The sequence below is a fragment of the Brachyhypopomus gauderio genome, chromosome 15 (assembly GCF_052324685.1).
Source record: "Brachyhypopomus gauderio isolate BG-103 chromosome 15, BGAUD_0.2, whole genome shotgun sequence".
Classification (NCBI taxonomy): Eukaryota; Metazoa; Chordata; class Actinopteri; order Gymnotiformes; family Hypopomidae; genus Brachyhypopomus; species Brachyhypopomus gauderio.
Window position 1 is genome coordinate 17,433,978 of NC_135225.1, and position 24,980 is coordinate 17,458,957.

General features: G+C 44.0%; 1 protein-coding gene across 2 annotated transcripts in view; it reads right to left on the minus strand.

The window, feature by feature from the left end:
• Positions 1-367: 367 nt before the first annotated feature.
• macrod2 (mono-ADP ribosylhydrolase 2) overlaps positions 368-24,980 on the minus strand; it is a 44,194-nt gene continuing 19,581 nt past the window's right edge. The window contains exon 4 of one of the 2 annotated variants that reach the window (XM_076975398.1): positions 368-1,178. In XM_076975398.1, the coding sequence (XP_076831513.1) occupies positions 1,171-1,178 (8 nt within the window). In that variant the 3' untranslated portion in view covers positions 368-1,170. Of the gene's footprint in view, positions 1,179-19,330; positions 19,357-24,980 lie in introns of those variants that run through there. The other variant, XM_076975397.1, reaches the window with a different exon arrangement.

The window sequence follows — 24,980 nt, forward strand, 5'->3', positions numbered from 1 at the left end:
CATTCTTTTTGGATGTCCATTGAATTTTATGAATTGTTCAGTATTTTGGTATGGAGAACAGCATTTTTTTGTTTGCATTTATTGATTTTTGCTGGTTACGCTGTAGCCGTTTCTATGAGTAGCCGGAGGTTGGTTAAGTGTTGTCATGACTCCTCGATCCTGCTAATCAGTGTGTCCTCTGAGGAAAAACACCAAACACGAACAAACACAAGCACATAAAATATATATTAATGACATCACTTGTAGCTTTCCAAATCCCTTGACAAGATGCATGGAGAAATTCAAGCCAAGGCAATAAAACTTTATTTCCGGCTTGGGACATTTTTGGAGACAAACTGAAAATGTATTAATTCTATAATTATTATTTTTGTTCTAAACACACATTGGGGGTCTTCAATGCCTTCAAAAGAAATTTCTGTCTTGCCTATGAAAGTGAATCCTAAAAGCAACCTGTACCCGTTAAGATTCTGATCTCATCCCCCTCACATTTGACATCGACCCATCATACGGTAAATTCTAGAAGATAACGACTGAACTACAGAATACCGAAGCTCCCTTCAGACATTATCACCTGAACAAACATTCATTTCAATAATCATATTAACACATGTATATATTCACATATACATTTCAATAAACACATACATTACTATAACCACATGTACATACACATATACATTACTATAAAACACCCATATATGTACATACATTACTACAAAATGTGTATGCACTCATATGCATTACTAAAAACAGAATGCTGTGTCCGAACAGCCACCGAGATGCCAAACCCTGTTTCGGAAACCATTCTGAAGCATGTAGCTCAGAGTTCTCAAAGTGAAATCTTGAAAGGCCACTACACCCCCCAGAGTTCTCCACACTGAAGTGCATTTAGTAATAAAATGATGAGTGGACTCACGTGCGCTGGAGTAGGACAGGAAAGAAAGAACAAGAAAAAAAAAGCCATGCCCGAAACCGCTAGTGGTACGTACGCCACTTTACAGCTTTCCGGAATAGGAGCTGTGGAAGGCTGGCGTTGATGATATCGCTGATATCATATTTCATACGGAGTCGTGCCTTCGGTTTGCTCTGACAGAAACGCAGGGAGGCGAGGGAGGAGAGACTGGGCAGATAAAATCTTTCTGTCTGAGACTGATGACCCGGGCCGTTGGGTCAGCTTCCTGGGGAGAGAATGATAGGAGAGGTTTTTCTCACAAAGAGGTGTTGAAACAAAAGGGGTTACGAGGTTACCACCAGAGGAAAGGTAGAGAGAGTTTGTGTCGCTTCGATACTTGGAGATACTTTGCAAGGCATCTATGGAGGCCTGGGTTCTCCTCTGCGTACCGCCCAACACCAACCACATGTCTGAGACACCTGCACCCTTCACAGCTGCTCGGGAGAGCAGATCAGCCAGTGGCTGTCCCGAGGCAAAGCGCACAGGCCTGAACGCATAGACCAGTTTCTACTGGAGTCTGAACCAGGAGGAAATGTTCTCAGCAGTCCTAGTGCAAAATCAGACGAGAAAGGTGCGAAGTAATAGGACGAAAATGAGTCATTTCTAAAATAAATTCACAGAATACAGATGCACATGATGGAAATTCACAAAAAATAAACTCTTACAGGCCCACAACACACATACACACACACACACACACACACACACACATACACACACACAAACACTTCGTATGTAGCACTATACACACTCCCTCTAATGCAGCCATAACCAAGCTTGAATTGGAAGTGAAGATCATCAAAGCAGTACCAGCAGAGAAGATACTGTTCTCAATCACTCATTCCTCTTGCCATTTAAAAGCGCGACTGGCCATTCACAGCGAGGCAAACACCAAAGGTCAGAGGCAAACACCAACGGGACAAGGCAAACACCACAGGTCAGAAGCAAACACCACAGGTCAGAAGAGAGTGAAATAAGAGCGCAGACATTTGGTCACACGTTTAAGTCACACACACACATTCCGGCTTCTCAATTTGCAGAAAAAAATGCATGAAAAGTGATAGCCACAGTGTGACGGCTGCACCCTTACACAAGTGAAGCTGCATTTTTCAAGTGTCTAGGATTGCAGCTCTGTAAAGGGGGCAGAGCAGGTTGGAGACACTTTCAGTGTGCATGAGTGCACACCTGTCAGGTATCTGTCTTCTGTCGAGAACACTTTTCTGCTGGGGCCCTGACTTGAGAGAAGCCTCTCCGTCCCCAAATTAGCAATAGATCGGCTCAAAATCTCAATTTGGTCCATGGTGTCTGCAGTGGAGAAACGTATGTGTGCCTGCAGAAATGTTCTGCAGACGTTACAGCAAAGGGACTTCCGCAGGAGCAAGCAGGGATCCGCTGACCAGACTGGGTCATACATCCCCTTTCACACGGGGCTCTGGTTCCGGTTCAGGATGACAGAACCCAAACATCACCCGAAAAGGCAAAAGGCTCAGACTGAGAAACCACTGAAAAGTCGACAAAAAAAAAGACTGTGTGGGTTTTCTGGTGTATTTCTCCTCATTAGTCATGACTTTTATTTTTGTTTGTTTGTTTGTTTGTTTGTTTGTTTGTTTGTTTGTTTGTTAACACACAGAAATCTCCAGCGGAATCACTGTGAAATGGTTCCTACGGAGTCATATCTCAGAAGAGATAGAAAAGACGGGAAAGAGTTTCCGATGAAGAGCGTCTGACATTGCTGTCCATTTCCCCGGAAACTTTGTGTGTGTCTCACGCAGGCTGCATACAATCAGCTTCCCACACTAAATCATCTCCGTTGTCTCGTACATTAAACTAGCCAAGCCGGCTAATTGAAAAAGTGCATGTTACTAAGAGGAATTCCATCAGTCCTGTCTTTGTTTTTTCAAAAATGCAATTGTAGAGAAGCATTTGGTGTAATCCTTTAACCCCTAATTACAATCAGTGCTGTTCCATAATTAAAACCAGAAGGACACTCTGGTGCCTAGAACCACAACCTGAAATGACTGAGCGTGTGTGTTGGGAAAAGAAAGAGCCGGAACATGAGTTACAATTACAGAAAGAAATTAAACTGGGACAATAAAACTTGCTTCACGTCCTTGCGCAAAGCATTGGGGATGCTCTGCTGGTTGAGATGCACAAGAGTTGGTCTGAACCCCCAGTTCTGGAGGCCAGGATCGGGGAATTAGGGAGATGCAGATGGGGTATGAAGAAATACATTTGCAGTTGTCTGGCTGCAAGTTGAGCATGTCGAGAGCAAGATGGCTTCTGAGCCCTGTGAACACCACCAACACAGACCCAAACATCTCAAGAGCTACTCTGGACACTCAGGTCTGTGTTCCTTGGAAAGACCCCAACCTCATTCACCAATTAAATCTCAACTTTCATTTATTGAATGGGATGAGGTTACTGAGACTGTGTGTGTGTGTGTGTGTGTGTGTGTGTGTGTGTGTGTGTGTGTGTGTGTGTGTGTGTGTGTGTGTGTGTGTGTGTGTGTGTGTGTGTGTGTGTTGGTTTTTGTACATTTTCACAACCAAATGTTGAGACTATGCCAGACAAGCATAACCTATCTTGTTAGGTCCTGCAAAATCACTTTTGTAAAATGTGCTTTTAACAAAGCTGCACGTTTCATGTTTAAATACTGACAGGAAAACCCAGTGGTTTGGTTATGGAGTCTGGAGCTGGCGTGAAGTTTCTATCAGACACATGTGTGACACAGGCACAACCCCATATCATAACACGATATTAAAACAAGGTGCTCTTGTGAGTGTGTGTGTGAGAGTGTGCGTTCAAGCAAGCATGTGCATCACGTGTGAGTGTGAGTGCATGCGTGTGTGTGTGTGTGTGTGTGTGTGTGTGTGTGTGTGCGCGTGTGTGTGTGTGTGTGTGTGTGAGGCATATGCGACATAAGAGAAGGTGTCTGGCTTTGTGTGTATGTGTGTGTGCGTGTGCGTGTGTGTGTGTGTGTGTGTGTGTGTGTGCGTGTGTGTGTGTATGCGTGTGTGTGTGTGTGCGCATGTGTGTGCGTGTATGTGTGTGTGTGTGCGTGCGTATGCGTGTGTGTGTGTGTGTATGTGTGTGCGCGTGTGTGTGTATGCGTGTGTGTGTGTGTGTGTGTGTGCGCGTGTGTGTGCGTATGCATGTGTGTATGTGTGTGAGGTGTCTGGCTGTGTGTGTGCTGATTTAACTCCCTCTCTTTGAAGGTTAAGTCCACTGAAAAGTCCTGCAAGTGCATTAACACAGGGAGGTCAGCAGGGACAAACAGGAGCCTCTCATATCCAGGACCAGACTTCCACTATTAGGTATTTCCTCCTTTTGTGTATGCCTAAGGCATCAATTTGGTCAGGCTGAAAGTTTCTGTGCAATTTAGATAAATTTCCCGCAGGGTCATCGAGAAAATACTTCACCCAAATACTGTGACTGAAGTTTGAGCCTTTCCTTCAGCAATGAATTTGTCTGGCTCATTTTTCTCCTTCCTTGACTTTTTTCTTTTGTGCGTGCGTGTGTGTATGTGTGTGTGTGTGTGTCCCTCAATCCTAACCACTCAGGACTAGTATAAGGATTTCTTCCATGGACAGTAAAATGCTCTGGGCAAGATCACCTAAATGTAATTCAATTCTAAATTGAAATTAGTGGTGAGCCGATCAGAGTGGTTCGCCATTTAGGAGAAGAAGGGCCCGACAAGCGATGCAGAATCACAACATCATGTTGTTGGGCTTTTTGCAGCTTAAAAAATATAATTTAATAAGATTGACCAATGAGACACAATGTTGACTGCAGTAAACCTGCACTCAAACATGTAAACTTTGTAAAACCAACGGAACATTGTTTTGTTTTGTTTTGTTAACTGACTGACGTCAATGGTCTCAAAATGGCATTTAATCAGCCTGAATAATCGATTGATCGTCCAACTCCTAAAGTTAATGCTGCAAACGGGGAAGGAGATAAAACATTTTTGGAATTATCTATCTAGTAAAGTAAAAAAAATCTATATTTCCTTTCGAAGGTGTAAACATTTTGTCCCTGAAATTGCTCCCTCATATAAACACCTTTCTGTTCTCATTCTAATTATGAAGGCTCAATGCAGGAGAACATTATTTTTCTCCAGGCTGGCTTGCCATAACTGATAGATCTGTCCCAGTACACCTTCAACCCAGCCAAAAGGTTACAGCTTCAAAACCAATTGCTCTGAGCGTTTTTAGTGAGGGCATCCCGGGAACGAACACAGCATGGCGTCTACACTGACCTAGGCTGCTCTCACCCACAGATACCCCTCGTCTTCCATTTTTAGAAAAGGGCGCAGGTTTGTTGTCTTTTTATGAAGATTAATATCCACATGTCTGTGCTTTTAAGGGTCCTTAGTTCTCTTCTCAGAGCCCGATACTGAGGTCCAAGTCTGGGAGCACACGTTGTGCACTGGCACACTTCTATCCTCTCAGCTCCTGGTCCTCAAACGTGAGGCACATACACCAGAGAAGCACCACTCCAGCAGAAAAGGAGAGAGAGAAAGAGAAAGAGAAAGACAGAGACAGAGAGAAAGAGAGAGAGAAACAGGCAACCTTTATTAAGGCCCTAACAAAGAATACATGAATAGGTAAGTGGAGAGCGGCCCCGAAATGGTTCTGAAAGCAGGCCGTGTTGATTTTGCTTCCACGCGGCTCTTCTGTGCCTCGTCCATCATGCCATCTGACAATGCCCTCGGAGTGGAGACGGCATCGCTGCACGAATCTCTTCTCTTAAATGACTTCATGTAGGCGGCGTGTGCCTGGCCGGGCCGCCATCTTCACAGGTGCACAACACATGGGCATCTCGACCTTGGATGCCCGGCGTAGCTTGCGTTTCATATGGGGGGGTGGGGGGACCAAACGGAAGTTCCGCGTAAACGAGGCAGCGCAAAGAGAGGTGCGGGTATTTCCGTCCAAATCAAGTCGCTGCAACACAGACCCCAAGGACTGTGTCTAAACGCAGCGCACAATCAGAGACGTGCTATTTTTGAGCGTGCACCATCCGTTCTTAAAATTATTCTACATCGCGTGATCTTGTAGCCTCTAGTACGTTTAATCTCATCCTTTATGTAGAATAACTATTGAGGGCAAGCACACAATTTGCATCAGGCTTGAAGTAAGATGAAGAAACTAAATGATGCTCATTCGCTCGTAGGTAACCAAACCGCCTTGATACTATAAGCGGTCAACAGCACCCAGCTCAAACAATGAAGGTATACTTTATTATTACGACTACACGTCCGTGAAGTCTTAAACTCAAGGTGATCATCACACTCAGTGATTGTGGCGAGTTCACTTTGAGTTGACTCCATGTTGATCTCACTAAGCACCTACACTGGGTCTGCTCCCAGTTGCCCCCTTAGCAGTTGTAACTACTGGAAAAGCAAGGAGTTTTTTTTTTCATTCTTTTTTTCCCCCCCTCATTTATTTTTGAAGTGATGCATGTCCATTCAAGAAGACCATCTCATCCATATTTTGGTCTAGTAACTGAATCTGATGTTATTGCTATAGGTCACCATGAGTGCCTTACGAAGACAGTGCCCGTAACAAAGAGAAAAGTTGGTAGACAACACCAGCACCACACACACACACACACACACACACACACACACGGTGGAGAGGCGTAGAGGTGGAGGCAGCCGAACCTCCAACCCTCCGCCCACTGCACACCTGGATGATGTGCGGTCTCTGCAGAAGCCGCACAGGTTTGGAGAATGAGCTCCGTTACTAGCGTGGGCTGCTGAAGACGAGCTTTGCAGTCTGGGGGCTCCTCCCCACCCAGACCAGACAGCGATCTCCTCACCCAGACCAGACAGCAATGCGGTGTCTCTGGGGCAGGATGTTTATGTTTCTTCGTCCGACCCCACCGGTTTTTCGACTTTCGGCACGTGTCAGGGCCAACGATTATAAATTTGCTCCAATAAACAAATATCGCTCAACTCGGCATATGCATCCTGCCTCCTAACTCACGTTGGTACATTCGAACAGACGCTCAACCCACCGATGGCAAATTGGATCATCTGTCAGAGTTTCTGTTGGCAACATATTTACAAAAAAGTATAGTTATGAAACTGCTGTCCGTCTGCTTCGCTGTGCTGCTCGTTGTTGGCCTGAGGAGACTACAGCAAACACGGAGAGACTGGCCTGCAGACTACAGCAACACGGAGAGACTGGCCTGCAGACTACAGCAACACGGAGAGACTGGCCTGCAGACTGCAGCAACACGGAGAGACTGGCCTGCAGACTACAGCAACATGGAGAGACTGACCTGCAGGTCCTATAGATATACGAGATATGACCTGGAGAAGGTCCTATAGATATATGAGATCCAGATATGACCTGGAGAACGTGCTATAAATTAAAGCTGAGATCATGATCTCCCCCCCCCCATACACACACACACACACACACACACACACACACACACACACACACACACACAATGCATCATTACAAACACGTAAAGTCCCTAGACATACCTGTCTATAATTGCACAAGTGCTGAACAATACAACAGCAACCTGTTAAACCAGCAGTACCCTCTTTAGATATGAAATGTTTGGAGCATCCGTGTACGATGAATGATTGTGTAAAGGCATCTCTAGCATTTCAACAGGTCTGCGTGCGTTTACCAGTCAGGAGCGCTTATTTACGAATACTTTCACTTACTCCAGCTCAGCTTTTAATACAACTGGACCTTTGGATTTGGTTATTACATCTTTCAGAACTTTTACTTATGAGCCAGTTAAAGTGAATTTGCAATCCTGCAACTGTGCCGTTTGATCTAATAGTCTATCGCTAGCTGACATCTATTAATTGTAGACAGATTGATTGTACAAATCACTTTCAGGAACTAACAGCAGGGCAAGGTCAGCCAGCTGAATCAAGACTCATGTGGACATGTGGTTTCATGTGATGTTCAAACTCCTCAAGCAGACGAGGAGACCGTGTGACCCTGATCCATTCTTCTCTTACACAACTCCACTTCTTCCAGGAGCAACAACAATAAAACTCGAGTCCTACAAGACAAGACGATTAGAAAAACACTACTCTGTCAAATCTCAGTTCCTACTGAGCCACATGAACAAGAGCATGAAAACCCCTGAGGTCCATGGACCCTCTACGGCTAGGGCCCGTACTGTGGTCAGGCGGTGTCAAGGCGGTGTCAGTGAGGTGACATACATCTCACTGTGCCCATTGGTAAAAACACAACAACACAAGATAATGCCAAAGATCTGAACATTAATGACTGCATTTATATTCACAATGATATCCTCATTACCTGCAATTAAACCAGGCTATCAGGTTAATAACACAACAGAAGTATTGACATGCACAGGCAATCAATTAGGCAAAACCCTGTGTTTACTTGGGACCGAGGAAATAGTGAGTTTTCTCTCCAAGGATTTGATGAAAAGCACACACTCACTTCCCATACCCTGTTTTCAGACAACACCACTGTGCTGGTGGCTTAAAAACAGGATCCCCACATCCAAAGTTGACAGATATATATAAAAAAAAACACATTGGCTACAAAGCTACCAGTGCACTGGGATGGTGAATAGATACAGTTCTTTAAAATGCTGACGTTCAGGTCAAGAGGAACTTATTTAGCTGAGAGATTAGAGAAAAGATATGTAGAAGTGAAACTGGAGATACACACCAGAATACACACAAGTACACAAAAGTAAGTTAGCAAGCTAACAACCAGTGTAGATATTGAAGATGTGAAGATGTCAGCACACAACAAAATACAGGCCCGTACAATATCACCTGGACACATGCAAACACCACTTTGGACAGAAAAATGCACGTATTCAGCAGTAACACACACACACACACACACACACACACACACACACACACACACACACACACACACACACACACACACACACACACACAACACAACACACACACACACACACACAAATTCCATATATAAATACTATCTCTATTATGTAATTTGTATAATATTAGAGTTATTAACACATTTTCTTGGATTGGGGAAGTTTGTTTATCACTTCATTATGTTGCAAGGCCACAGCATATAGACGCCCTCTGCATACACAAGGTCTCCACAAGATGATCACACTCTGGACCTCACAATTACATAAACAACACGCCTACTGAGAGCATCTTTAACCCCTCACAGAGCCTTAAGGAGATTTTGGAAGTTTTGAGGCAACTTTATGTTTAGACGTGGTACACAGAGAGAGATTTCAAACTTTTTAATTGAAATAAAACAAGCGTGTATCAACTGTTTGCTACAAACGCCAAGTTCTACACATTGTCTTCCATCCAAGTCCTTCTCCATTTTAAAGACAATAGCGTTCAGCTGCCATCAGTGCTGGCATCCTTCATCCAGTCTTCTCTCCTTGGCATCTCCTCCTACCCCACCCCCCACAACTTCCTTTTCTTCTGTTTCCACTTCAGCAAAACAGCAACCAATCCAAGCAGATCGTTCTGAGAAGGACCGAGTTCTGAGAAGGACCGAGTTCTGAGAAGAGCGTGAGACTCGTGAGATTTGACCTACAACTAGTTTTTTTTTACTAAGTATTGTTGGTCGATTTTAAGGAAGCGTAAACGTCTGAAGCACCCAAGCAGTCTGGATCGTGTTCGGGAGTCTGGCCTTGTGTGTGTGTGACCACGGCGTTCCCAGCGCACGCATTACGACTGATCGCACCCACTCCCAAATTGAATTGTTAAGCCAGCAACTCGTTCTTCCACTACAACAGATCTTTGCACATGTATTCTTCTGAGCTTCCCTCTGGCAAGAGTTCCTACCAATCTGGGATTCACATTTGAAGTAGATTTCCTTCAAGTCTGACATTTTAGTCAGTGCTTTTTTGAACTAGCATTAGACAAAATGAATTCATTTCATCCCCTGTGATTTATTTTCTGATGCATGCAGCCATCACGACTGTCTTCCCCTACCAACATCCCCTTCTCTGTGCCCTGCTCGTGGACCCAGTGCAATCAACTTCTCCTTAATGTCGACTGAAACCGAGCCCCTCGCTCTCTCTGCTGTCATCATTGTGCTTCCTCGTTTTGCTGGTGTTGGAGCCGACACCGCTCTGAAAACAGGGCTATAAATACATTTATATAAACACACTCCTACGAGACACTGGCATCTTGCCTTCCTGTTTGCAAGAGCTGAAAGATCCGTGCTGGTGTTTGTCTTTCTGACTCCCCTCACATATTAATGCAGAAAGCAAGGCCTTCAAATCAGTCAACACCTGTTTACCGGACCCACAGGAAAGGGGAAAAGAGAGAGAGTGAGGGAAAGAATGAGGGGAAGAGAGAGAGAGAGAGAGAGAGAGAGAAGAAAATAAAATGGTGCTGATGATTGTTTCAATAAAGTAGGAACAGAGACAGCTGAGACTGCATTTGGTTGTTTGTCCAGAAGTGTGGCAGGGGATGACGGCTTTGGAACGCAGCGAGAAGGTTCGTCTCCTCCGGGGACGACCAGCACGCTTGCAGCAGTGATGCAAGAAATGACCACTCATGGCCATGTGTGACCCACCACGGTCTCCAAGCCTTTAAAGTTGACATAAGCACAATTACATCCATTATGATAAAATCCCTCAGGCAAAAAGACATTCCCAAATCACCATCCTATCTTACTCCTCTGAACAGAAATGAACAGAACTGTACTTTAAAGATGAGAGATCATTTTATGGCATGCTAGGTTCCAGTCATGTTTACCTTTGTCAAACACCGACTTTCCGTCTGACTGTTCGTTCCTGCATCTGAACTACAGACCAGATGCAGGACAAACGTGTCCAGCCAGTCCGCCATTAGCAGTATTTATGCTGTCTGATAAAGGTTCGCACACGCCCCACTCACCCCCACAGCTGCCGTTATTAATGAAATACAGATGGTTCCTCCCATTCCGAATCCCCAGTAAATGACTTTCTACTCCTAAATGTCTACTCAGTGTCACTGTTAAAAAGAATAATCTGACAGCTATATTTCATTAGATATGCATAGCTAAAAATAACAGTCCTCTGAACTCCACTAAAACTGCCATGAGAATGCACAGCCTCAGGGCCACAGTCCAGAGTCTCACGCACCATCTCCCAGTAGACCGTTATGACACAGCAGAGACGCGTGGACGTCAAACCTGTCTGGGACAGTTTGACAGCAAAAATGTAATCAGTACAGAACTTCATAATCGGTACAAACCTCTCGCGAGTATTTTTAAACTAACCACTGTTTACTATGAGCGGTTTCTCAAGGGACCGCCTTCCTCTCTAGAAAATTGTCTTCGAGGCAAAAGTATACAAGTCGTTTTTCAGCCTTACATAAAAACAAAAGGTTAGCCAGCAGCTGGTTCTTTATGGTCTTTGCACTCAGCAGCCATGCTAAAGTGTCCACGTGCATGCTGGGTCCTGTGTCAGCAGCCATGCTAAAGTGTCCACGTGCACGCTGCGTCCTGTGTCGGGACACCACTCAGCAGGGGACTAATTCCAGCTTCTTTGTCTCCTGCTAGGTCAGTGTGGAGCAGCAATTTGATTTCTAATTCTACTCCGTCACAAAGACCTTGTCCGTCATACTGGCAGCCTTAAACTGGCTCGAAATCTATCAAAAAGATTAAAATGTTTCCGTGGCTAATAGCAACCAAAGGACAGGAGAGCTGTAAGCTGACAGACCGTATTGCTTGGCCAGGCTTCTCTTAAGTCATTTATTTTGCCATTTCATCTTTATAATAGCCACCCTATTGAACAGCAGAAGCCCGAAGGTCTCAAATAAATCTGGTTTTCTTGAGGTCACAAGTTTTAAAAGTTCTGAGGAGCTGCTAGTGATAAGGCTACCCTTCTGAACGATTGTTTCACACTAAGCAGTTTTGGAGAAATTTTTCCTTATGCTACTAAGTTGCCAGCATAGCAGATTTTGAATTGTAGGGCACATATTAAAGGACCTACATAAAAAAAATCTCCTTAACAACTGCTTCATACTAAGCAATTCTTGGGGAAATCTGTCCTTTCTCTCTTTTAGTGATGTTATAAAATCTTCATAAAATGCCCACAAACATTAGCTTATCTCATTGCTCCAGAGAGATTTGTGCACAAAGACTTAGAGGAGTTATTACAGCGCAATAATGTTTTAGGCAGCCTAAATGGAGTTTAATGCTAAAAACAGCATGGGAGTTTTGAAAGGTCCATTTAACTGTAAGCAAACCAGAAAGGTTTTATAAAACCACAAAGACGGTGATGTTTATGTCATCCAAGGCAACTCCATAGCTTATTTTGATGTTAAACCTTGTTTCTTCTTCTCCATCTCCGGGAGTCTCCTCAAGTTGACAGTGTTCTCTGGAGAATGTCAACCTGCTGAAGAAAAATCTCACTTTCACATCACCTAGTGTGATCCCATCAACACGAGAACCCAAACGGGCCTGCTTAAAACATCTCAGGTCCTGCTCTATTCCGAGAACCGGGCAGCATGAGCAATGCATGCAGCTGTCACATTGTGCAGAATGAACGAGTAGATTCAGTATTTCATGTAGTCCATACTACTTATGGTTATATGGTCCCCGAGAATCTGTGAGAACTTACCAGTGAAGCCTACAGACTGTGCAGACCCAAAGGCCTGGGTGGGTAAGAGAAAAAGGAGTCCATTTCTTCAAAGAACTCCACCAGCTGAAATTAGCATGCAAATACAATTATAGTTGGAGTCAGGTGGCCTGACACTATTAGACTTCATTTCTCCGGTGAAACAATGGTTTCCTAATATGATCAGGCATATCTGAAGCAAAAAGAAGAAACCACACAGGTTTCCACATGCAGTCATCAGGCGTGTAATGACTGATTGAACAGACGGGTCTGACGAAAAAACACCACACACACACACACACAGTTCAGTCTACGTTTCAATTTAAATAACGCTCCCGCATTTAAATAATATGCTGCTCAAGCAAACGAGTGTTTTATAATTATGGACCGCTAATTATGGTTCACTTCAAACGCAGCTTTAATTCATTTCATAAAACGGTTTAAAAAAAAAAAAAACTCAGGAAAGGCATGTGGATGGATAGTGAAGTCAGCCACTACAATGGAGCCGGCACGGCTGGAATGGGTGTGACTACGCAGGGAACCGCTTCACTCTTCAACGCTCTTTTCTGAACCCTCAAACGCCAGAGGAGATTCTGTTTGCGTCCAGCACTCGTCAGTTGTACTGGAAGGCATAACTGACATTTCCAATTGTGGAGAACATTAAGTCTTTTTCAAAGCAGGAAAATTGCCCCCTACGAAGCTGATAACCTTCTTCGGTAATAGCGCATGGTTTTCAGATTCCATCTCTCTGGAGCGGTCACCGGCCATTATCAACATACTTGGCGAGACCATTATAAAAAAATGTTGCCACCACAGACATGCAACCAAGCATCTCATAAGAATTCCTGCCAAGGCGAGCACATTATCCAGACTCTGGGTACCGACTGGTGGGGTAGATTTTTTTTCTTTGGAGAGGGCTTATGTCTGAACAATGAGCAGTCAGCAGCCAAAAGGCACTAGAAGACCTGATGAAAAGGGCATGGAGAACGGAGGGGGGGTGGGGGGGGGCTGGGGGGGTACGACTGAGCAGACGATGGAGGAGCCACATGTGACCGTGACAGAAAAGAAAAAACCTTGGAAAAAAAGAAAAAAAAAAAAACTTACATGGCGTACATCAATGTAACTTACCACCACCAAACCATTTCTCATGGCCATTTTTTATCCATGACACTGTACTTCACTTCCCAAATGTCGTTAAACCAGTTTTACTGCTGCGTCTAAAAACCACTTCATCATGCTGCCAGTCCCATGTAGTAGATTTGGGGGGGGGGGGACTGGGGGGTATTTGGGATCGTTTTACAAAACAGCTCAAGTTATCCTCTTCACCGTTAGCCTTCTGAATCGATTACGCCACTCATTACAATGAGAGCAGGAGCAGATATGAGCAGATCATTCACATCTCTCATTTCCTCTGCTTTTCACATATTTTTCTCTTTATTTCCTTCTTTTTGGTCTCTAATAGCTCTTGTGGTTCCAGACCCCAAACACTGCCAAAACATGTAGCATATACAGCTATACACAAGCTCCTCTAAAGCCAAGCTAAAAGCCCTCAGTCCTGTGGTATCGCAGCAGACTAAAACCAGATGGCATACCTGTAATACAACCCACTCCATCCTCAGATATCCTAGCCATTCAAGCAACAAACAAGTTTTTAAAAAGTGGAAAAAAAAAAACCACAATGAACATATATATATTTTTAAAAACAACAACAACAACAAATTCGATATAGCCAACAGCGTACAGCAAGGACTGGCCTTTCTGCCTCAGAATAAGAGTTGGCTGGTGTTGTCATGGATGCACACTGCCCCCTTTAGGTAGAAACGAGGAACTGCAGCACTGACCATGTGTCTGGAGGTTTTGTGTGAGGAGGTCCAGCAGCAGCACTTCACACTGGTTGCCACTTCTCAACCAGAGTGATGAATATGTCACCAAGTGATCAGCTAGGTACACCTGCTCTAGGGCTGAACCCAAGAGACTGACATTCACCGTACGCTCAAGTTTAAGCTGTAATCCTCCACTGCAGACGCACCCACTGCATCCCGAAGTCCTCTGACTGACTGACGCGGGGCTCCTGTACCCTGTTTACACTGCGATGACCTTTAATGCCCTCCTTCATGAGGGAGCTGCTTCTGACCAAAGGCATCGATTAGCTGGATGTTTGTAATTGACATTACTTTTGTAAGTACACTTATATTTTGGAAATACTGTTCATGCAATTGTATATGAATTAACACCTCATTAACCTATTATATATATATATATATATATATATATATATATATATATATATATATAATATACATATATACATATATACATACATACATAGCATGACAACAGGATCTGTCCATGTGTATGTGCAGGAGAGGTCTACCGATTGAAGAATCCCGAAAACCTCAGAGGAGAAGGACAGGACACAAACCCCACACGGCGAGAGAGCCGAGTTCCAGCGCCTAAACGTGACTCATTGTTTTTCATGCCCACACATCCATTTCAGACATCAGCACGCATCTCGCTTTTCATCTGAATCCTCCTTCTTAAAACGTCTGGTGGTTAGAGCCCACAGAAAGGACATCATTCTGCAGAACGAGGTGCAGACCAATTTTACACAACTCTCAGGATAGGGAGACGTCAACCACCTGCAGTAGATTAAACCATCACTAATCACGTTCTACAAACGGTTTTCTTCAGGATGTCGCCTACAGTCATTCCACTCTGGTGCCAGTTTTACTTCAAAAATGATTATGTAACATTTTTAAACCAATGTATTTCAGATTCTTTCCCCCATTAGAAACGACGCACTAACATTTCCCTTCAGACCAGCAGAAAGGACAGCTGTGGTGATGTTCTACCTAATCCATCAGTGGATATCTTTATCTACAAACCAGGGCAGAGTTGTTCAGGAGTAATCTTACAGGATTTTATCTACCGGATTTAATCAAATCTTGAAAATGGGTTGCTCAAAGAAAAAAGGATTCTGAAATTGGATTAGATCATATAATCCAGTCTTGGTTTTGATCTGGATCAAACCTTCTGTGTGTATGTGTGTGTGTTGTTCAAAACATTTTAGTAGGTTTGGGTTACCTTTTATCCAAAAATCTGGATTATCCTGATCCCACTGGAAAGGTGAATTTCAGGAACAGCATGTAATAAAACTCTAGCCTTGGTCACATAATTCAGTATTTGGCAAGATATGGGCCAAACCCAAAGCTGCATAATTTTAAGATTTTAAAAATAATTGGAAACGTTTCAAGAACCAGGCACATCCCACCTCTACAGTGTTAGCCTTACAGGGTCAACTCTTCTCCAATGGCTCTTGGCCCTGTGCAGGGTCAGCGCTTTGCAGAAACCTAATCTGAACAACAAACAAAAGCCCCAATCTCAACACAAGCCCAATCTCAACAGAAGCCATAACCTGAGCAACAAACCTGAATTCATAACAGCACTTGTCCTAAGATCAACATCAGCACTCCAAGCTTTATATTCTATATTTAGTGGCTGCATGTGATTGAAAATAGCCCCAAAAACGTATTTTGATATTTCGATTTTCATGACCGACTACAACATTCCAAACTTGAGGCACCTAAATCAGGGTTGCCAACTCTCACGCATTGAGCGTGAGACACACGCATTTGACCGTTTTCACACGCTCTCACGCCACACTTCCGATATCTCACGCCGAAAAAAAAAATCCAGTTTATTTACCTCAGATCCACATATATGATTCAATACGTTACTAGTTCGCTAGCTCTGGCGCCATCCACCGGCGATATAACACTGAATCTGTGTCCATTTTACGTTCGCCACCCCCCCCCCGCTCAACAACTTTCATTCGCCACCCCCCCCCCCCCCCTCAACAAAATATGCTCGAACGTCAAAAGTTGGCAACCCTGCCTAAATATTCTCCTACATGTTGGTTGTTAAACCCTGAATGTGAAATGTCAGCACGACTCACAGGCAGCTCGGCTTACGGCTTCTCTAACAAATGTACAAATGTATGTTATTTGTCACTATGGTGTAGACCTACATTACCCATCAGTGTCAGGAAATGTGACGGGCCAATGACAGGATGTCATGCCGGTGCCAGGATCCAGTTAACCACCCAATCAAACAGGCAGAAGGCTTCCTGCTCCCTTACCCAAAACGGTTTGGTGGCACGACTTACACGTTCGCACGGTTACACACTCACTCAGCTGTACTTACCTTACAATTCCCTTCCTCCTCTTACGTGAAGACCTGCTGACCTGTTGATAACTACCCTGTCGTTAGTCTCCGACCATAGAAACACCAACCCTCTGATGCTCCACGCAGCAGAGACAGACGGTGCGGGTATGGTGTTGGGTTTCGTGCATGTATAAGCTTTGTTGTGGAGTTTTGGACCAGCAATCATAACTCTGCCTTCACGTTTTGTTTGGTTGGACATTAAGATTTGTGCATAACAGGTGATGATATAATGCGATGTGAACGTAGGATGTTTTTCTAAGAAAGTGACCAGGGAACATCTGCTCTGCACCTTAATAATCTAGAATACCACAGAATCACACTCCATCTAACACTTTAACTACTGACCAGGACGTCAACATACACAGCTCACCATGCACCGTGAAAGCTGGACGCTGAGAGTAGACTTGAACAGAATTAGCAACATTGTTTTACACAAACCTTAAAAAAATGTATTGCTTGAGTGAAGCAATTAATATTTCAGCTAACAAAGGTTCAATCTATAACGCGTGTTGGATGAAGGTGAATATCATCCCCTTTAAATGATGGGCTGGTTCCCTACAAGGCCTACAGGATTACGGGCCATGATGACCATATGTTCTGCAGCAGGACAGCAAACTCACATTTTAGGTTTTATTCTCAGTGACGGCCTCAAAGACAAACGTCCTGGTTTCTCTCCGCACCTGCAGGAGTCACACTAGTGCAGGTTGGGGTTCTGCCGGGTTTGGAGACTTCGTACGCTCCACTTTCCTGTCTGCGAGTTCTGGCGCGACTCCATCCTCCCTCGGCTTCTACGTTTCACTGCCAAGTGCGCCAATTTGTTGTCCTGAACTCTCTGGCTGGGACTGCGTAGCCAACTGTGGATCAGAGTTGACCTGATAATACATCTGACCCCGAAAAATACGTTTGACTTCAGTGTAATCGGCGCTTGTGGAGGCCCGAGTGAAACACGCTTCCTGCTGGTCTTCCCTGGAGCTCCGTAACCTCGCCATGTGCTTCCCAAAGGATTCCAGGAACTCTACCTCCCTTTGCCCTGACACATTTCCTGGCCCATCCATTCCTCCCAGCAACACGCTGCTGCAGTACCACGTGCATCATCTCTGGGTAAACTTTATTACCCGGACTCCTCTACCTTGCACTGCTTTATAAGTGCTTGTTTTACACTCCTCTTAAAGCAGAATGAAATCAGAGTGAGACAACAAACATTAAACTGCTGCAGAAGCAGTGACCCATGCTTGGAGCCAGAATTAAGCTGCTAAGAGCTGGAAGCCTCACGCCAGAAGTACCACTGCACTGATGCAGGTCGGCAGAAGCAGCATTGGTTAAAGGACTGCAGTCACTACTGCCTGCATGAATTTACATCAGGGGTCTCAAACAACATTGCTGGAGAGCTCACTACAACCTAAAATCAACAGACTTCAGTTCCCCGCATGACACACACCTGATAGAGGTGATCAAAGTCTTCTGAGGAGACCCTGGAACCAACGAACCTGTGATGCCAGCAGTGCTAAAAACCCAATAGCATGACAACCACAGCAAAAACAGCAGTAATGAATCATCTAGTGGTTCTGAAACTGACAAGTTCTGGATGGTTAGTGATGCGCTCAAAGAAGTAAAACGTGCAAAGGAAGAACATGTTCTGTCATATGGTTTAGAAGATTCCTGCTCACTTCTGTTTCCAGATCAGTTCCCACTTCCAGATGTGGAATCATTGGGCCCTGAAACCAGCATAAAGACAGGTCCATTGTTACCAGTAGAAAGACGGGTCCATTGTTACCAGTAGAAAGACGGGTCCATTGTTAAAAGGTTCGCTAGTTCACGGGAATCAGCACCAACTCCACCACGAGCAACTATACACAATTGATGGAAAAATGGAGGATCCGTAACTACTGGTCTAGATGAAAGGCCTTGGTGTTCAACCGAGAAGCAAAACCAGGCCTACAGACCTATTCATTAATTGATAAATGCTCCAGCACCAGACTTCTGTCAAAGACAAAAAGCTGATGTAAAAAGCAGGCAATCTCAGTGCAGCTAAACCACATCACAGCAACTCCGACAAAACATACCGAGGCTGTCAAGTAAATAGAGTAACTAACTCCCGTTTTGGTACTAACAAAACACATCCCTCATGTCCAAATTAAGAACCCTAAAGCCTGTAAAACAATATAGAACTTGCTACGAATCTACAACAATATCTAATACTGTCTTATATTCCCCACAGATATTACAATTGTATTATTTTTGGTGATGGCAGCTGATCAGTGCCCATCAGCATGCCAATAACATGACTATCTGCACTCCGATTGGTGTAGCTGTCCGAGTGGGAGGGCTGTCTTTGCTCTGTCCCCTGTCATTGATGGCTACATCAGCCAATCTGTATGCTCATGCTTGCTGATGTGGGCACCTGGTCGCTTTCCTCTGACCGTATGTATGTCTTTTGGAGGCTGGTCTCAATGTCATAATAATTAAAAAAAACTATTCAATTCAAAGCACATCTGTGTAATTCCGGACACATGGTAAGCCATCGGTTCAGTGCCAGATTCATAATGTGTTTCAGGAGAGGAAATCTCAGCGTGCTGGACTCCAACCCTCTAGGACTGGTCATGGACACCCTGCAATAAATGAAAGATCATGTCTTCAGTTCATTTATTTCAGAACTTGTGGCAAACCTTGGAAAAGATTAAATAACACTTTTTTTCTATTCACCATGTTGTAAGATATCTGAAAAGTTCGAAAAGTGGACATACGAGATGCTGAGGTTTTATATTGGTCAGCTCCTGGTTCAAGGTGCAACAGGACGTTGTGTGTGATGGAGAAGGTGCTTTAGAATACAGGTCATTTTTCCTCCATTCTATCACAGCGACTACAAACTCAGATTGCTGATATAGAAAAATGAATCCCACACATGTTGTATTGTGAACTGTTCTCCAAGACTCTGGGCATGACGACATCCCACTAAACAAGTCCTGTTAAGCCGACGGTATTAGCCGAGGATTCACGAGGGTATGTGGCCCGCACGCACCGGTCATTTCACTGTTCATCAGAGCAGCGGCATCTCAGGGTCGACACCATTGATTTCCATTTCATGATGTGAGAGTCTTACCATGACAAGCAGCACAACAAAATCCTGCAAAAAGGCAAAGCTGTATCTTTTCCATGTTGGCTTTTGGATTAAAGATAAACTGGACATTTTTACAGTGCTAAATTAAGTCAACATTAAGTGATTACTGACTCTTGATCCAGCAATGCCTGGTTTGCTGCTTTCATTCTTAACTACACCTTCTGCCTTTGCATAATTAAACCGAAATTCAGAAAATCTCTGCAGAAGATCAAAAGGCAGTTTGGACACAAAAGGTCAGTCGGAGTGGTAGGACACACACAGCACACTGACATTCAGCTGATGCAGGTGTGAAGTGTGGTTTTGTTTTTGATCCAGTGTTGACATTACTGAGATGGTACTACTGTCTCCCACACGAGCGCTTCTTCTACAAGCTCAACATACACAGCCCATATCTCTGCCTCGCTGGGAACCACCCAACTCCCAAATCACCAGTGGCAAAAATGACCTCACGTTATTCAGATTTATGAGACCGCAGACAACATCGTAGATTAGAAACATCAAAAGCCCTCTCTAATCTGTAGAGAAGAAAACTGAGTGAAGAACAGAAGCCTTGGGAAAGGTGAGCACCATCTGAAAGTCTCAAGCTGCCACTTCTCAGGTTCCTTCATACAGTGCGTGCTGTGGGTTCTATCAAAATCATCTCCGAGTTAAACCGGCAACCTCAACCCCCCCCCCCCCCCCCCCCCCCCCCCCCCCGGGGTCAACCAATACTGTTAATGGTATCTTTCTCTTCCTCATCTAACTGTCAATCAGCATGTGAAAACACACATCCTCTCTCCTTTCTTCTGGCTTGTGACTAAATACCCTGTATGGGTCGGTTAAGACACAAAGGTTCACTATTAGTGAGCGTCACCAATTAATCGCTTAGCCACTCATATCTTAATAAAGACCCAGTACCAAAACCAGCATATGTTCAGTAGGGGGGGGGGGTCCTTTAATATTTTTTCATTCTTTCTCCAATGACAATTACAAAAGCACTCTAGCCCATCATGTCAGTTAAAGATCAGTAGGCTAAGTGCCTTCCATTAAGCTGCGTTTAAACGTGGAGGGTGCATTAGTCACCATTACGCCATGCAGCCGCTCTGCTCTGGATCTGTGCCTGGCCCAAGAAGAATCGTTCTCCTCCAGAGGCTGTCCAAGAGCCTGACACCGAATCGGGTGAATCTACAAAAGCCAATATCTGTGCTGAAGCATGTGCTTCCTTTCATGTTTGGAGTGCCATATTCTAACTTCTGAGAAGCTGTGAAAACCTGTTATTAAAAACTCCCCCTCCCGATGCACCGTGCAGGAGCATGGGAAATATTTTCCATCTTTTTTTTTTTTTTGTTTACTTTTACACTGTGGCAACCTTGTCATAAAGCAAGCAAGCAAGAGCAATTAAAATTTCCACGCCTAGAACCGCTGTGGTGTCACTTGCTATTTCAATTAGCGCGACTGACAAGAAATTTATTTCCATGAAATAAATAATTGGCCATCAGGAGAATGATTTAAAACCCTATTCTACATGCTTAGAGCCTAAAGTCTCTCAGCATGTGTGGAGAAGCTGCCCAGAATTAATTACCACTGCCATTTCATTCCATGCCACCTGTTTCTCATGGGGTAAAACCATCACTCCAGAACTCGTCTGCTTATGGGATTAAAACAGTGCACATACAGATGTTGTGGTATTGCACATTTTGTAGTTGTTAAAGCCCTGAGCTGATCTACGCTCATGAACCCTGATAATGAACTACAACTCTTTTGGTGTTGCTAACCAATGCTACCGTTATGTCAGACATTTGTCTTGAATACAACACCTCCAAATATTTTGCAGTGGTGACATGAACCAGAAGTGGACAACCTTTAACCTCCGTTATTGTGCCTAGTTTGGAGGATAGTGATGAGGGGATAAAGGAAGATGTGTGAGCAGTGGAAGAGACTCCCGAGTGTTGTGGAGAGCTAAACACGTTCTCTCTGTTCTACTCCACGTTTCTCTGCCCCTAAGTGTTTGCCATAACCTGTTTTTTCTGAGCAAGTCTTCATGGTGGTGGGCTACTCTAAGCCTGTACTGTAAGGACGTAACTGTAAATGGTAAAACTGCTAAACCAGGCCCATGATTCGTCACAAAATCAAGTTCACTTTAGAAAGCCGTTTCATTGCTACGGTATGGCTGCAGGTCGAGTTTCAAACACCTACGCGTCCTCCGCTAACAGAGCAGAGCAGGAATCTCGATGGTGGCGTACATCTCGTCTGGAAGAGTGGATCCAACACATCTATGCGTGTGCTGAGGAACACCTGGTTGAGTGACCCCTACACGTCTCCACATGTGCTGAGGAACCCCTGGTTGAGTGGTCCCTACACGTCTCCACGTGTGCTGAGGAACACCTGGTTGAGTGGCCCCTACACGTCTCCACGTGTGCTGAGGAACACCTGGTTGAGTGGCCCCTACACGTCTCCACGTGTGCTGAGGAACACCTGGTTGAGTGGCCCCTACACGTCTCCACGTGTGCTGAGGAACACCTGGTTGAGTGGCCCCTACACGTCTCCATGTGTGCTGAAGAACACCTGGTTGAGTGGCCCCTACACGTCTCCACGTGTGCTGAGGAACACCTGGTTGAGTGGCCCCTACACGTCTCCACGTGTGCTGAGGAACACCTGGTTGAGTGGCCCCTACACGTCTCCCACGTGTGCTGAGGAACACCTGGTTGAGTGGCCCCTACACGTCTCCATGTGTGCTGAGGAACACCCTGGTTGAGTGGCCCCTACACGTCTCCATGTGTGCTGAGGAACACCTGGTTGAGTGGCCCCTACACGTCTCCACGTGTGCTGAGGAACTCCTGCAGTCCTCACTCTGTCTTCTCCTGGTCGTCCTTTTCCCCCTCTCAAGCGAGAGCACCTCACTAAAATAAGCTCTTAAGTACAGAATCAATTCGTTTACTCACAAACAAATAATTGTGATGCTACCCCGGCCTATTCAGTGCACTCTGTGGGTTGTTGTAACAAGCAAACCTTTATTAATAATTCAACATGTCTTATAGTGGGGTGAAACTAGAGATCCGTTTCAAAGTGTTTCAATGTGGTGAAATCTTGGATCTCATCTCCATGACTAATAACTGACACATAAATCTTTTATAACACACATTTATGGTGTTTAGCCAGCACCTTTATCCAGAACGTACAGTTATGACTGAGTAGAGCACAGAAGATCTGAGAGTCAAGTAAGCTACATAATAGATAAGTGTATGTGGTCAGATTAGACTGGAATTGTTTGACAACAAGACTCTACTCATCTAGAAGGCCAACATCAATCTGGATTCAGACTTGGGTTCAAAGAACCTTTACAGAGGTGTTCTACTACATAGAACTATGTAGAATTACAGAATTATGTAATTGCATGCATTAATTGTAATGAAGTACACAAGGTTTCCAGAGAGAGAGAGATAGAGAGAGAGAGAGAGAGAGTTAAGAGAGAAAGAGATTGTTAACATTGCTGTAATGCTTTGGCAACACTGTACCCTATACAGTCATGCTAATAAGCTATATTGAATTGAATTGAGAGAGAGAGAGAGAGAGAGAGAGGATGTTTTTGGACAGAGGTTCTTCATCAGCTGTGCATGCAAAGGGTTCTACGAGGAGGATCCAGTTATATTAGAAAAAACAGATGTTTAAAACATCATATGTCATTCCAAGGGATTCTGGAGTTTCAAGAGTGTAGATCCGTTCTCTTTTTTTAGTTTTCTAATTTCATTGCTGCCATAGCAACAACGGGAAATGCAAATAGAAATCATTAATGCAATACCCATTAGTATTACAAAGCCTCGACACCAGAAATGCCAAACTCTTCATTCCGAAGATGTTAACAAACTGATCTGCGATCTTCTGTTGGTTGCTCCAAACTAAAACGATTACACGCCTTGCAATGAATACAGCAGACAGCTCCCGCAGTACGGGTTAGGTTGACAATAACTGATGCTTTTGTGCCAGTTATTTTAGTGGCTGTTAACAAATGTACACGTAGCACATCTAGAGTGGGGTTGCAGGCTACAGAAGCACAGTTATTATCTGAGCGGTCTTTTATATCACTCTTGACAAGCGTGTCTTTGATGTTTTTGTCTCGTCTGTGGGAGATTAGTGGAGGATCATTTTAAAGGAGATGGAGTCTGCATCGTCCTGGAGGATCCCGGGGTGTTTAAGTACAGCATGAGCCGCTGTTTTATTTGTAGGACAGGCCAGCATCAATGAAGTCTTTGTTGTCTTAACAGAACATTGTTCATAGGTCAGTGCTTCTATCCTCCCAACAGTTGTGAACCCCACACTTATGGACATGCTCACAGATCTCACTGCAGGTGCTCGTCTTAGCAGCTGTGAGTGATGGATGAAGTTTCAGAAGTACTTGGAATGTGAAGACTTGAACCTCAGACAGGAATGAGAGTCCGCAGGTTAGAAACAATGGCAGTAATTAAAATAGAATTTCTGAAACACCCAAAAAATTATATATATATATATATATATATATATATATATATATATATATATATAATATATATATATATATATATGAGAGAGAGAGAGAGAGAGAGAGGGTGGAAATGCACAGTTGTAGCTCTTCCGCAGAACTAAAGGTGTCTGAGTATCTCAGAAACCTGTAGATAAAGGTCCAGAACTTGTTCAAAATGCTTCAGAACAATCCAACAAAGAGGTTTGCACAGGACTGTCCCATACTGACTGTGTGAGTGGTACAGAGTGAGCTCTGGGGTCAAAGGTGAAGCAGCTCAGAATTAACAGATGTTTAGAGAATATTCATGAGAAGTGCTTAGAATAAAAAAATTTTAAATAAATTTTAATTTAAAGCTCTCCCTACACTATAATTAGTGTAAATATATAATATAGTGTGTGTGTGTGTGTGTGTGTGTGTGTGTTGTGTGTGTGTGCGCCATCATTTCGACTGTAGTAATATTCCCGCACCAAACAACCATTATATTTCTATGTGATGATTTACGAGAGGTCCAAAAACACATATATATGGAAAACAGAAGCTGAAGGTTTACAACACGTTGCAGCTTGTACAAAAAACCGCTCTCCATATTACAAGAATAATCATGATAATAATGGGTTCACTGCACTCCTGCCGTTTGT